The following is a 14561-nucleotide window of genomic DNA, read 5'->3' as shown; positions in this document are numbered from 1 at the left end:
TCTAAGCTATAAACCAAGGGTGTCCAGCTACAAAAACTAGTGGGTGTCTGTGAGGGTCAGCTGCTCGCTGCAGCCCTAGTAACAAACGCCACCCCCGCCACTCTCACTGTGAGTTTACTACTGGCAGAGGGTTTGTTAACCAAAGGCAAATTGTGCTTATTTAAATTTGAAACAAATACTTGCCCATCCTGATTTTGTTTTACTACTCTGCTTTTTAGTTAGAATATATGATTTCAGTTTCAGAGCACACTTAAAAAATTAAATGTGACATTAAGTTTATTATGAAGTCATTGAACTTACCGGGGAAGGAATGAAAGCTTCATGAAACTTCTTTGGATTAATTCTCAATACACCCTTTAAAATAAAAAAATGAAATCTGTGAAAATTTAACTAGTTATCCACTTAGAAGATTACCATACATATGTTATTCTTCAATTAAAAGTTTCTGAATTAATTAAACAGCTCAATCTACAAAACAACTTAGACATAGGAGAACTACTCATTAAATGCATGAAATGTGATTTCTACTGATGTCTGTAACACAGGGTTCCATCAAAAACTGAAAGGCCACACTGGCACCTGACTGTGAACAGGCAGAGGTGAGAAGGAGGAGAGCTTGGCCTGGAGTGGGAAAGCGGCAGCTACTGGGATTTTTTTGTGCCCCCATATGCTAGGCTTCCCACTGCAACCTTTACTTTAAGAACAAGATTTTATGGGGATTACATCTCACTACATAATGGCCTTTTTTATTCACTGAGACCTTTCCACGCTTGCTTATTTCCGTGACAATTTTCGGAAGGATACAGGTTGATTTCCAACCTGGATACTTAACCTTGAGAGACCAGATGCATATTTTTTACTCTGGTCCTCTACAGAGCTGAATGAGTCAATAATTCAAAATGGTCCAGAACTAGCTCTTAATGTAAATGGGAATCCTGGCTCCGACAAGCAGGCCACCCAGTCTGCCTTCACCTTCATGTTATTCCAGCACCAAATCAGGGTCTGCTTCTATTTACGCACAGGGGTGCAGACGGGGGCCGTCTTCAATAGCAGGTCAGTATTTTAGGCTCTTACAGGAAGCTGTAAGCCTCCCAAGGTTCCAGCTGCATTTGAAGGCCACTGGAACACGTGGAGAGAGGCAGTTGTTTTCCTAAGAGCCAGCCTCAAAGGGTGTCTTGAGAAAGTGTTTCAAATAACATTTCCCCCCTAATGCCGGAAGACTCAAAGAGACATTAATTAGCAAAACAGGTGAGGGAATAAAATAAAGGAGAAAATATTCTCCCCTTCACTGGTGCACCATGTGTGTTTACATTATGAATTTCCACACAACAGTTTATGCTATTGTTAACATCCCATGTAGACTTAATTCAAGATTTATTGAATACTATACTCAAGACACTGAGACAATGTGGAGAGAGAGTGGTGATCAAGCTCAGTCCTTGTTTATGAGGTAAAATATGAAGGCTCATAAATGAGGATACAGCTGACTTGCAGCTGGGGCCACCGGGAAAGGCTCCATGGACAGTGTCTGACTTGATCCTTGATGGAGGAGAAAAACTTGCCAATAAATCAGAAGGGAAACAGAGGCAAAGACCATGTAAGCAAGAGTGCTTAAGGGGGCAAACGCTCGTCTCCCATCATGCTGTCACTCTGCTTAGGGTAAGAGAAAGAGGGGGTGAGAAACAAGGCAGGCAAAGCTCTCTGAGGCCACCCTTTTTTATGAATGTCACAGCAATTTCACAGCTAAAACAGCTGGTTTTGCTGTTGTTGTTGTTGTTGTTGTTGTTGGAAGACAAAACGCTTATTACATTTATCCAAATCTCCTGAAGATTCGCATGGCAGGCACTATGCCTCCTGATGGGGAAACAATGGAGAGGAGTAACAGCCTGCCCTCACAGAGCATGTGTCCGGTGAGCGGAAGACACTCCAAATAAATCAAGTCCATTCGCTCAAGTTAAATTTTTTAAAAATTCATTTTCTGATTCTAGGCACTGCTTTCTGACCTAAGGTTTGTTTTGTTTTTTCCCCCTCAACTGCTATTTTTCTATCTTCCTTTCCAGCTCAGGGAATGGTTACTACCTAAGGAAGTAAAGAGAGGCAAGAATGCCTTCTGCTGTCAGAGGGCTTTTAAGCACAAAGCACGTGGAGAGGCTAACACTGGGCTCAAAGGAGAGAGGTTGCTCAGGGCTCTGTCTAGGCTCTATTTAAAAGAACGGATATTTAAAGGACCTTCAAGATTCTGTTCTTGACTGTCTATCCCAAAGACCCTGATATATAAAAGCATACAGGGGAAGACAGAAGCCTTGTTCAAGAAAAACATTTGCAGGTTGAGTGGAGCATACTCTAAAGAAACCGACCTCAGGAACAGATTCCCTTGGGAGTGTAAATCATACTGAGGAAAAAGAAACTTCTACCAGAATTTCACAGCAGACCAGAGTCCACCCCACAGCCTAATGAAGGTAGCTGTCAGTAAACCATGTCAAGAAATGGTCTTTTAACTAAAGGAGACTTCCAGTAAGGTTTTGTCTTACTCACCTTCCAAAGTCCAGGACTTCCATTTTACATTTTTATGACTATCACTTAATCTACTCCAATCCCTCTTCACTCATCTTCCTCCTCAACCCCTTCCCGCCCTGGGACTTGATCAGTGGGGCTCCTACATGCTCCACCTCCTCTCTGAATGCTCCTCTGCTCCTTGACTTAAGGAAAACCTGGCTGTCCCCTTGATGTGATCACTACCCTTGAAGTGCTCTCAAAGGGAGTCTATCTCTCCTGTGCCATGTGTCTCAGGGACCAGAAGAAGAAGGTTCTCCCCTGCTTCCCTACTCTAACTTTAAAATTATTTTTTCTCTCCATTCTTGATCAAAATCCAGATCCTCTGAAGATCGTATCATTAGCTCCTGCCTTGTCCTCAGTGCTATCAACTTCAAACCTTTTGATAGTATCCGTGATTCAGTAATGCTTCCACTTGTAGCTCACTGTCTTCCTCTGCACCACCATTCCTATAAACACTTACAGAACTTCGTATCCATGTGGTTGATGAGACAACCCTAGCCAGTCACTCTAGCCACCTTTTTTTCTCCACCCACCCTAACCACTCTCCCCCATGTTCACTGCTGTCTCTTGGCACCACTGCTAATGATACCAACTCCAGACATGAAAACTCAAATATCACACTTTCTAATCACAATCTTCTAACCTTCTATTTCACGTAAGGTAAAAACCCCACTTCAATAATTCTTTGTCTTCACTAAGACTTCCAACCCAAGGAGCTGACCGCATTTTGTCCCCACACTATGTTTAGTGTGGCCACCTAGCTGCCATAACCTAGTTGCCATAACCGTGGCCACCTAGTTGCCATGACCTGCTACTACCTCCTGCCCTTGCAAACTCTGAGTTCTGGGTCTACTCTCCCTCTTCTATTCAACTAGCAGGCCCTCTCAGTTAACCCCAACTATCTGCCTTCTCCATGCCTATACCCAAGGAACTGAACGTTACTGTAGGAAAATACCACACAAACAGGCTAGTTAGCCTAACTTGGCAATCACAAACATGTTTTATTTGGCTTACAGGATGTTTGAGAATACTTAAAGCAAAGGAATTTCACATATAAGTATGTATTTCCATATTTTCTTGAAAAACCAGCTAACCCTCCATGGCAGCAACCACCTGAGTTGAACAGCAAACACTTCTCTTATATCAATAAAAAAAAAAAATCTCAAACTTCTATAAATAAACTACACGTTATAGGCTGTTTTAAGAGTTTTATATCCATCAGCTAATTTAACCCTCAAATCAATCCTACAAGGTAAGCACTACTGTCCTCCCTTTCACCAATGAGAACACCGAGGTACTGAGAGGTGCCCACCCGTGCATCATTCAAGCCCAGCCTTCCAGAGTCCTCGCTCGTAACTGCCTCAGACTGCCTCTGCTTGACACGGTCATCACCAGGGCCTCTCTGCTCATTTATGCCATCTGCTCCCTTCCCCCAAGACCCCAGCACCACCTTCCAGCCCTCTGTCTTCCCTGCCTCAGTTAATGGCAACATCATCCATCTAGTGGCTCAACTCAAAATTTAGGAGTCCTGCTTTATTCCTCCCTTTGCCTCGCCTTCACATTTAAGCCATCAGCCTCCTGCCAGTTCCAGCTCCACCATCGTCCACTCCCTGCCATCTCCACTGCCACCACCCTTCTTTCCTTGCCCTGTTTACTCCAATGGCCTTCCACATGGTCACCCAGCTTCCACTCGAGTCTATTCACCTCACAACGCTCAGAGAGGTATTTTTAAAGTATAAAATACATCATGCCCTCTCCCTACTGAAACCCTTCAGTTTTAGTAACTGAACTACCCTCCTAGCTGTGGCAGCTGCCTGACTTTCCAGCTTATTCCCGTATCTTACTTCCCTTTGCTCACTGTGTCTAACAGCTCCCTTCATGTTCCTCAAAAACACCAGGCCTTTCTTCTGCCTGCCATTCTTCCTCAAGCTGGTCTCTCGGCCTGTGATGTTCTTTGCCTAATTCTCCTGAGAGCTGGCTCATGTCCACCCGTCAACTCTCAGCTCAGAAATCACCTGCTCAGAGAGCCTAACCACCCCATGTAAAGTGGCTCTAACTCTTCTTTCTCATCTTTCTTACTTCCCAAGCAGTGCTCAGCACATGCAGTAATTCCCTCTTTATGTCTTAGGTTGTGTTTGCCCTGCTCCCCCAGTGAATTACCTATCACACTCACTGGTATGCGCCGGCACTTAGTAGTCAAGAAACATGAGCTACTTAATGAATGCTACAGAGTTGAAGCTCTCCCACCAGCCCTGCCTCTCATTTTATGAAGATTATTTGTGCCTTCTGAATGGTGGGGCAGTCCACTATAATGTCACCTCTATTTTTCCCTTTGATTCATATCCAAATGTTCTCCAGCTGATTTCACTTTAAACAAATGGTGAAGGTCCTAGAAACTAACCCATCTTGTCCTATCTTCCTGGACTAGGAATTCTTATAAGGTCCAATAACAACTTTATACCAATATTCTATTTTAGGGGAAACTGTGACATCATGCCTCAGGCTGCTCTAGGGGATCAACCCAAACCACCTTCAGCCAAAGTATCATCTGAGATCAGGAAACCAACCAATCCTACCATCATACCCATGTTACTCTGGTCATCACCCTGAACCTGAGTCCCCTCCAGGCCTATCCCGTACTTTCATTTCTTCCAACACATCCTATAACAATCTCCTATACTGCACCTATGGAGAAAGGACATATGTACAATGTGACAACTTGTTAACAAAGAAAATTTTTTTCAAAATTATGTATATATGATCATGTGTTCCTGCCGGCCAGTTCAAACACAGGAAAGGGATTCCTTTGGTCACTATGGATTCGTCATTCCTACAGAGGGCAAAACACCAATGAAATGTCAAATTATTGTTCAAAGTACTGAAAGCAAAAGTATTATTCTACTCCCATTTTTAAAATAACTCCTTAGTATCTCTAAATAAAAGTTTCTTCTCTGGATGAAGAGAAAAAAAGGGATGTCACAATATACTTAAATTTGAATATAAAAGTTAACAAATACTTACAAGTGTATCTAATAAGTTTACTTTTCTCCAACAGCATCTAAATAGCTTTTCTTATCTAGCTTTTTATCTTATCCATCAAGGCCTGCACACATAAAGTTCATATCAGAAAGCAGATGGACTCTGTTTCCCTGCTTATGAAAATCTTATTTACAGTGTTGTATATTTCACACGGTGACCTCATATCTGGAACCCATTCCTCTCCCCATCTGCAAAGAACAACTGTTCTCATCTGTGGGGGGAGGCTCTGGCTGCAGAGTCTCATGATGTCACAAGCCAGGAGGAATCACTTACAAACTCCTGGGAAAGAGTTGTTACATTGATAGCTTTCTGTTTTGTTTTAATTTCAGCAAAGAGTTGCTTCAAAAGCAAAAGTTAATAGGAAGGAGCAAAAACTGTATCATTCCAGAATATTTTCCTCATCCTATCTCTATAAATTCTATAACCAAAATTAGAAGCAATTTTTCTTCCAAGTTATAACAGTTTCCTTCACCCATCTTCAAAAGACAGTACCTTGATCCTTTATTCACTCAGTAAATAAATATTTATTCAATATAAACTTATTATGCATCAATCAAATGTCACACACTGGGCTAATTTGTGGGAATAAGACACAGCCCTCCCCACAAGAAAGTGAATGGTCTATTTGAGGAAACATAAATACCAAGAAATGGTAATAAGTTTAGCATAAAGGGTAAACAACAAAATCAGCTTCAAGAAAGCAGTCATGGCCAATTCTGCTTAGAGAATTAAAATAAGGCTTCTCAAAGGGGGTAACATTTAGGTAGGGACTTAAAGTTCAAGCACAATTACATCAAGATAATGGGAGAAAGCATTCCAAGCACTAGGAACAGTGCGTACAGATTCATGGAAAAAGCAAATAGCAGAGTTTTTTTACAGGACAGGTCTTAAAGATCAGGGCAGGGTGAACAGAGCAGCATGTACCTGAAGGAGAGTGGCAGGAGATGAAAGTGGGAAAGGCACAAAAGGGTCCTCATACATGAAACAAGATGAGGGCCAAGAAACTTATAGATAAAATGGAGCTCAGTATGTGGACTGAAGGATAAAAAGCAAATGAATGGATTAATGAAGGGACAAATGTCCAAATGCAGATTCAACTCTCCTAAGAGAGGCCTCGTCAAAGAAATCCAAGCAAAGTTAAAGAAAAGGTGGGGGGAGGCTAACAGTACCTCTAAAATCAGAAAGATCAACTTGTTTGTTAAAAAGTTTTCCATTCAGGGGCACCTGGGTGGCTCAGTGGGTTAAGCCACTGCCTTCGGCTCAGGTCATGATCTCAGGGTCCTGGGATCGAGTCCTGCATCGGGCTCTCTGCTCAGCAGGGAGCCTGCTTCCCTCTCTCTCTCTCTCTGCCTGCCTCTCTGCCTACCTGTGATCTCTGTCTGTCAAATAAATAAAATCTTAAAAAAAAAAAAGTTTCCATTCAAGGGCGCCTGGGTGGCTCAGTGGGTTAAGCCACTGCCTTCGGCTCAGGTCATGATCTCAGGGTCCTGGGATTGAGTCCCACATCGGGCTCTCTGCTCGGCAGGGAGCCTGCTTCCCTCTCTCTCTCTCTCTCTTTCTGCCTGCCTCTCTGCCTACTTGTGATCTCTGTCAAATGAATAAATAAAAATCTTTAAAAGAAAAAAAAAGTTTTCCATTCAAGTCAATAAAAACACTAACACAAAAAGATACGAGCACCCCATGTTCACTGAGGCACTATTTATAATAGACAAGTTATGAAAACAATCTAAGTGTCCATTGATGGAGGAATGGATAAAGAAATCATGGTGCATACATACACATACAATGGAATATTACTCAGAAATAAAAAAGGGATGATATCTTGCCATTTTTGACTACACTGATGGACCTCAAAGTGACCTGCTAAGTGAAATAGGCCAAACAGAGAAAGCCAAGTACTGTTGGGTCTCTTATATGTGGAATCTTAAAAAAAAAACAAAAAAAACCTCAGAGATACAGACAGGTAGTTGCCAGTGGAGGCGAGGCAAGGAAACAGGAAAAGGGCAGAGAGTGGCTGGAGGGTCCAAAGGTTCCAATCAAAGAGTCTACATTAATTATATGTGCACTTGACTACAGGTAAATACAAAAAGGTAATTAAGAAGGAAAAGAAGATGACAGTAGCTGTTCACTGGCTGGATCTTTGGCCAAAATCACAAATATAGAAGCTGGGCTCTCAGAATGAGAGAATGCATTCAGAATGGAACACAACCAACATTTTCAAGCAAGCCACGTAACACATGGCCATGCCTCTATTTACCAATCCCATAATTCTAAAATACACTTAATTCAAAGATTATGTGCCCTGCTTCACTCTCTATCTCATTACCTACTTCTTACCTCATACTTCATGCCCAAGGAGACCTACGCTGCCTTCCCCAACACTGTTTCACCAATCATGTTTTCATTGGTGCCCCACCTTCCCCACACCTCCTTCTCACACATAGCACTCATGTAATGGGCCCCAACTAGTCATCCTCCCATACCCACCAAGAAGTCACCTCCTCTAGGCTCCCAGTTCCTCCCAACACCCTCCCACACACCCCAGTAACACTTTCATTTGAGCACTTACCATCCATCCCTAAATCACTCATTCCCAAGACTGCCTGCCTGCCCTGGGCTGGGAGCTGGGAGAACAGAAAGCCAGTCTCAACCACCTTCGCCTTGGGAGCACCCAGGCGGCACACTCCTAACTGTGTACTGTTCCCAGCTCACTCTTCACAGCGGATGCTCAACAAACTTCTGCTGAGCCGAACCACTGACCTAGCTTGTAAAAGTATTCTGCAAACTATAAAGCGCTCGACAAATATTGTCTGGTGTTGTTTACTGGTTCCTTCTCAACCCTCGTCTCCATCACTTAGTGTCCATGTGCTCCCGGCAAACTCAACTATCAGCGCTCCTTACAGCCAAACCCTATTTTCCACTTTGGTCTTAGTAGCGCACACTGGTCTGTCTGTTCAGAAAGCTCTTTCTCTTATCGTCACTTGTTCCAGCTGTACCAACTGGTCCAATACATCCCTTCAATTAAGCACTCCTAGACCAAATAAACAATTCCTAGACAACCCTAACTTTAAGTAATGGCTCCTTCCTCTCAAATCTCAGAGCTCTTGCTCTGTCTTGTGGTGCTTAGCACCCCGAACTGCACTGTGGGTGTAAGAAGTGGGAAGCCCTGGGCCTGCTCTCGAGCCATGTCCCTCAAGCACACAATGCAGAATAAACAGTTTAATGAGCCAGGGGTTACTTCTGATTCCACATGGCCAAGGAATAGCTGCCCAATACGTTTTAAGCACCTGTATAAGTGTTCCTCTCTTCAAGCCTTCTGAGACATCCTCCTTGGACATGTAGGTTTCAAATACGCTCTTTTTCTTCCCTCGTATGGACTTGTTCTTTGACTTTTTGTCACCTGGCGAAGCACCAACACCATGTGGGCCAACCACAGAGGACACACCTAGAAACATGAGGCAGCAATCAACTCTTTCCTCAACCAAGCATCTCTGTATTTTTAAACTGGAGATATTTTACTTTATTTTTTTTTAATGTAGAAAGACTAATAAAAGAATGAAATGATCAGATAATAATTTCAAATAGTCACAAAAAGGAAAGAATAGGTAACAAGCATAAAATAAGGAAACATGCATAAAATGTACATAAATGAGACTTAAGTTTTAAATCAGCACCACAACATGCAGAGAACATAATCTGAATAATGGGTTCAATATGCTTTGCTGTTTATAGACACAAACTTTTTAAAATAGGAATTACTAAAAGAGTGTCTCTTTTCTAGAGGAAACTAAACAGCTGTACTCAATATAATAAATTAAGAAAACAAGAAACCACACTTAATTCTAGAATAAATAACATGGAAGAATATTTAACAGGTCACCAAAAGAATTATGGTGGCCCTCAGCCCTAGACCCGCCCTGTGCCTCCATTTCACTGTTATTTTATTTCAGGTCTCCAGTTGCTAGAAGAGACTCCATTTTCCTTTTGCTACCTCTGGGGGTCCCCAAGGGCCGGAGGTTCAGCCTGAAGTCAGGATGGCTCATTACTGGTTCCAAGGTCACCTCTTCTCTCCAGATCCAGGGGGTCCTCCACTGCTCAGCTCAGAGTTCTTCCTGCCTTGAGTAGCTCAGTTGTCACAAGCTGAAACCAAAGAGAGACAGGTGACTGATGAGCACTTAACCGATGGTGTCCTCTGTGCTCTCAGAAATGCAGTACGTGCATGATAAAAACATTGGCAGGGGGGGCGGGGGGCTAGGTGGCTCAGTCGGTTAAGCGGCTGCCTTCAGCTCAGGTCATGATCCCAGGGTCCTGGGATTGAGCCCTACATCAGGCTCCCTGCTCAATGGCGAGTCTGCTTCTCCCTCTCCCTCTGCCTGCTGCTCTGCCTACTTGTACTCTCTATCTCTGTCACAGACAAATAAAATCTTAAAAAAAAAAAAATTGTCCTTGTGTCACTCTCTCCTAGGCAGTTAGACAAGCACACCATCTGTCCTGAGTTTCTTTGTAATGTATCGCTAGCCTGCTTGTCTGGGCCACTTCAACTAAAAACCTCCACAAACAGGGCAATGAGGTGGGGATGAAAGAGCTCTGCAGTTCCATTCAGCTTCTGAAATGGGTAAGAGTGGGAGGAAATAGAATTTTGAAAAAAAGTATAAAGATCTGGGATCTCAAGGCTATAATGAAATAGGTACTAAACTAGGACTTAAAAGATACAGCACTTACTAAGTTTCGCATTGGGCAAATGACATTTGTTGATAAACCAAGTAAATTAATTCCTTTGGAATTCATCAACAAAATCTAATTTGTAGCCACAAATGGATATCCAAAACTATGCAGGGAACCCAGCATTCACTAGCTTTCAAAAAATGGCAACACTGCAGTTAGACATATATGTCCCTACTCCTACCTGACATCACTTCAAGCCAATCATCTGTCCGCAAGCTCAAAGCAGCTGCTTCTAAGGAATCTAAGGCAGCTGCCTGGATCAGTGGACTGGAGTCCAGGGCCATGGAGCTGGCCGCTGGCCTTCCACCTGGATGCTGAACACATCATCACAATTTCTACTTTCTACTCTCAGCTGGCCACCAGCCCAGGGATTCCAGCCTATACTTGCAAATTTCCAAAATCCTAGTGGGCATGCTTCTTTCCCATAAAATGTATCAAGATGTCATTCTCAACACTAGCTTCCATTTCCTGTAAATTTCCCACATACATCTTTCACTGAAATGATATAATTTTTCTCTAAAGTGAAATTAATACTTACTCAGGAAAAGAGAAGCTACAACAACAAAGGGTAATAGGCTACATAGCAATACATGAAGAGATTCAGAGGTAAAGTGGAAAAAAAAAAAGGCAAAAAGGGAGAGAAACAGATGGTCTTAGATAAACAAGGTAATGGGAAGGGTGCACACAGGAGGCCAGACTATCTGATGGTTTAATTCAGAAGGCATTCATCCACTTATTAACTCAACAAATACTTGGACAGTGTACTATACTAGGCACAATGAAAAATACAAAAGCTAATTAGATTTCTAAAAATCATACCAATATAAAAATACAAGTTGGGAAGTGATAAGCAGTCTATTTTTTAAGTATGGGTAAATGTAACTATGATGGAAGAAAGAAAGTACCTGTGGGTCAGAAAATCTGAGAGAACTTCAGGAAAGCTGTGAAGGAAGAACTGAGAATGTGAGAAAAGCATGCTGCTGGCAAAAGGAAACAAAAGTAGAGACACAAACAGAAAAACACAAGCAGGTTCTTACAACATTAATTCCATTTGGAGAGTCCAGCCTGTATGGAGGAGGTAGTGGCAAGGCAAATAAAACAAGTTGGAAGGTCTAGAAAACCAGTCCGCTTTTCAAAGGCAGTAAGGAATTTCTGAAGCATGAATGAGCAGAAGAGAAGAATGACAGATCAGAACTGTGTTTCAGGAAAAATGAACCTGGCACAGGAGTCAGTCATCTGGAATTGAGAAAGACAGTGGCAGCTGCACCTTAGGAAAGAAACAGAACAGACAGGAGAGAAAGAAAGGAAGGCCTGAACTAGAGTTGAACAAGCACACACTGAAAAGAAGAAACCCATGACATGGTATTATTTATTACACTGGACAAATTGGCACCACATGGCAGGCAGGCAGATCTGGAATCTTTAGAGCAAGAAGGTGGGAAATGTTCGAGATTTCAAGCAAGGAGACTGGGAGATTATAACATCACTGAGTTAAAGATAATGAATTCCACTTAGGGTGTTCCCTATCTCTATGTGAACATATACCTCTATGCATACCTGTACACATGGAAATGTGCCTCTATGAATACCTCTACCTCAAGTCTTTGGAAACTGGAGTACAAGTTAGATATATTAGCCATCCATTTGCATAAAAATGGTAACCCATGGGTGCTTTGTATCAAGTCCTAATGCAGGCAAGAGCTCAAAACTACTAGTTAAGTGAAATGAAGACGGAGATCTCAACTCAAATGTCCCAAGATCAGCTGCATCTCTAACTTCCCTTCACAGCAAATACCACCCCACCCCCCAGATGGCATGATTTATACCTACCTTGTCTCTCTAACTCAGGATTACAAGGAATGTTTGGTTGGGCTCATTGTTATAACCACAGTGACTCCTATAGTTCCTGGGGTGGAATACATATTCATTATTCACTTCTTAAATGAGTAGATGAGTTTATTTTCATGAATAAGCAGTTTTTCATTTCAAGTTTTTTTCAGTTCTTTTCAGTTTTTGTTTTCAAAAATGAGCAGAGCAGGATCATTCAGAGAAACTACATTAAAAACAAGTCAGCAGGATATGAGGAGTCAAGATGGCAGAGAAGTAGCAGGCTGAAACTACTTCAGGTAGCAGGAGATCAGCTAGATAGCTTATCTAAAGATTGCAAACACCTACAAATGCAACTGGGAGATTGAAGAGAAGAACAACAATTCTAGAAACAGAAAATCAACCCCGTTCTGAAAGGCAGGACTGGCAGAGAAGTGAATCCAAAGCTACGAGAAGATAGACCGCGGGGGGAGGGGCCGGCTCCCGGCAAGCGGCAGAGCAACGGAGCACAGAATCAGGACTTTTAAAAGTCTGTTCTGCTGAGGGACATTGCTCCAGAGGCTAAACCAGGGTGAAGCCCACACGGGGTCAGCGTGGCCTCAGGTCCCGTAGGGTCACAGAAGGATCAGGGGTGTCTGAGTGTCACAGAGCTTGCAGGTTTTAGAACGGGGAAGCCGGCTACAGAGACAGAGCCGAGGACAGGGTTACCTTGAGCTGGTCACAGGCTCGGTGAGCTCGGAGCACGGCCAGAGGCCAGGGAGATGGGAGTAAATGGGCGCTGTTCTCTGAGGGCGCACTGAGGAATGGGGGCCCGGGCTCTCAGCTCCTCCGGGCTGGAGACCGGGAGACTGCCATTTTCATTCCCGACCTTCGGAACTCTACGGGAAGGGCTCAGGGAACAAAAGCTCCCAAAAGCAAACCCAAGCGGACTACTCAGCCCGGCCCCTGGTAAGGGCAGTGCAATTCCGCCTGGGGCAAAGACACTTGCGAATCACTACAACAGGCCCCTCCCCCAGAAGATCAACAAGAAATCCAGCCAGGACCAAGTTCACCTACCAAGGAGTGCAGTTTCAATACCAAAGAGAGGAGCGGAATTCCAGAGGAGGAGAAAGCAAAGCCCGGAACTCACGGCTTTCTCCCCATGATTCTTTAGTCTTGCTGTTAATTTAATTTTTTTTTCAATTTTTTTTTCCTCTCTTCTTCTGCTAAATTTTTTAAACTTTTACCCTTTTCTTTTTTTTTAACATTTTTAACTAGTTTATCTTATATATTTATTTCTTTTTTATATTTTTTCTTTATTTGTTTTGTTTTTATAATTGGGTTTTTTTTTTTTTTCCCTTTCTGAACCTCTTTTTATCCCCTTTCTCCCCACTCACCATTTGGGATCTCTTCTGATTTGGCTAAAGCATATTTTCCTGGGGTCTTTGCCACCCTTTTAGTATTTTACTTGCTCCTTCATATACTCCTATCTGGACAAAATGACAAGACAGAAAAATTCACCACAAAAAAAAAAAAAAAACAAGAGGCAGTACCAAAGGCTAGGGACCTAATCAATGCAGCCATTGGTAATATGTCAGATCTAGAGTTCAGAATGACGATTCTCAAGGTTCTAGCCGGGCTCAAAAAAGGCATGGAAGATATTAGAGAAACCCTCTCCAGAGATATAAAAGCACTTTCGGGAGAAATAAAAGAACTAAAATCTAACCAAGTTGAAATCAAAAAAGCTATTAATGAGGTGCAATCAAAAATGGAGGCTCTCACTGCTAAGATAAATGAGGCAGAAGAAAGAATTAGCGATATAGAAGACCAAATGACAGAGAATAAAGAAGCTAAGCAAAAGAGGGACAAACAGCTACTGGACCATGAGGGGAGAATTCGAGAGATAAGTGACACCCTAAGACAAAACAACATTAGAATAATTGGGATTCCAGAAGTAGAAGAAAGAGAGAGGGGAGCAGAAAGTATATTGGAGAGAATTATTGGAGAGAATTTCCCCAATATGGCAAAGGGAACAAGCATCAAAATCCAGGAGGTGCAGAGAACCCCCCTCAAAATCAATAAGAATAGGTCCACATCCTGTTACCTAATAGTAAAATTTATAAGCCTTAGTGACAAAAAGAAAATCCTGAAAGCAGCCCGGGAAAAGAAGTCTGTAACATACAATGGTAAAAATATTAGATTGGCAGCTGACTTATCCACAGAGACCTGGCAGGCCAGAAAGAGCTGGCACGATATTTTCAGAGCACTAAACGAGAAAAACAGGCAGCCAAGAATACTATATCCAGCTAGGCTATCATTGAAAATAGAAGGAGAGATTAAAAGCTTCCAGGACAAACAAAAACTGAAAGAATTTGCAAACACCAAACCAGCTCTACAGGAAATATTGAAAGGGGTCCTCTAAGCAAAGAGAGAGC

General features: G+C 42.5%; 1 protein-coding gene across 1 annotated transcript in view; it reads right to left on the bottom strand.

Moving 5' to 3' along the window:
• DIS3L2 (DIS3 like 3'-5' exoribonuclease 2) overlaps positions 1 to 14561 on the bottom strand; it is a 366805-nt gene that overhangs the window by 292365 nt on the left and 59879 nt on the right. Inside the window, exons 2-4 of the mRNA XM_044241854.1 lie at positions 9587 to 9735; positions 8883 to 9040; positions 301 to 354 (exon numbers count right to left, since the gene is read on the bottom strand). Of these exons, the coding sequence (XP_044097789.1) occupies positions 301 to 354; positions 8883 to 9040; positions 9587 to 9638 (264 nt within the window). The 5' untranslated portion in view covers positions 9639 to 9735. The remainder of the gene's footprint in view (positions 1 to 300; positions 355 to 8882; positions 9041 to 9586; positions 9736 to 14561) is intronic.

Source organism: Neovison vison, chromosome 3 (assembly GCF_020171115.1).
Source record: "Neovison vison isolate M4711 chromosome 3, ASM_NN_V1, whole genome shotgun sequence".
NCBI classification, from domain to species: Eukaryota; Metazoa; Chordata; class Mammalia; order Carnivora; family Mustelidae; genus Neogale; species Neogale vison.
The sequence above is the reverse complement of the archived record's forward strand: the minus strand, read 5'-3'. Positions and strand labels throughout refer to the sequence as shown.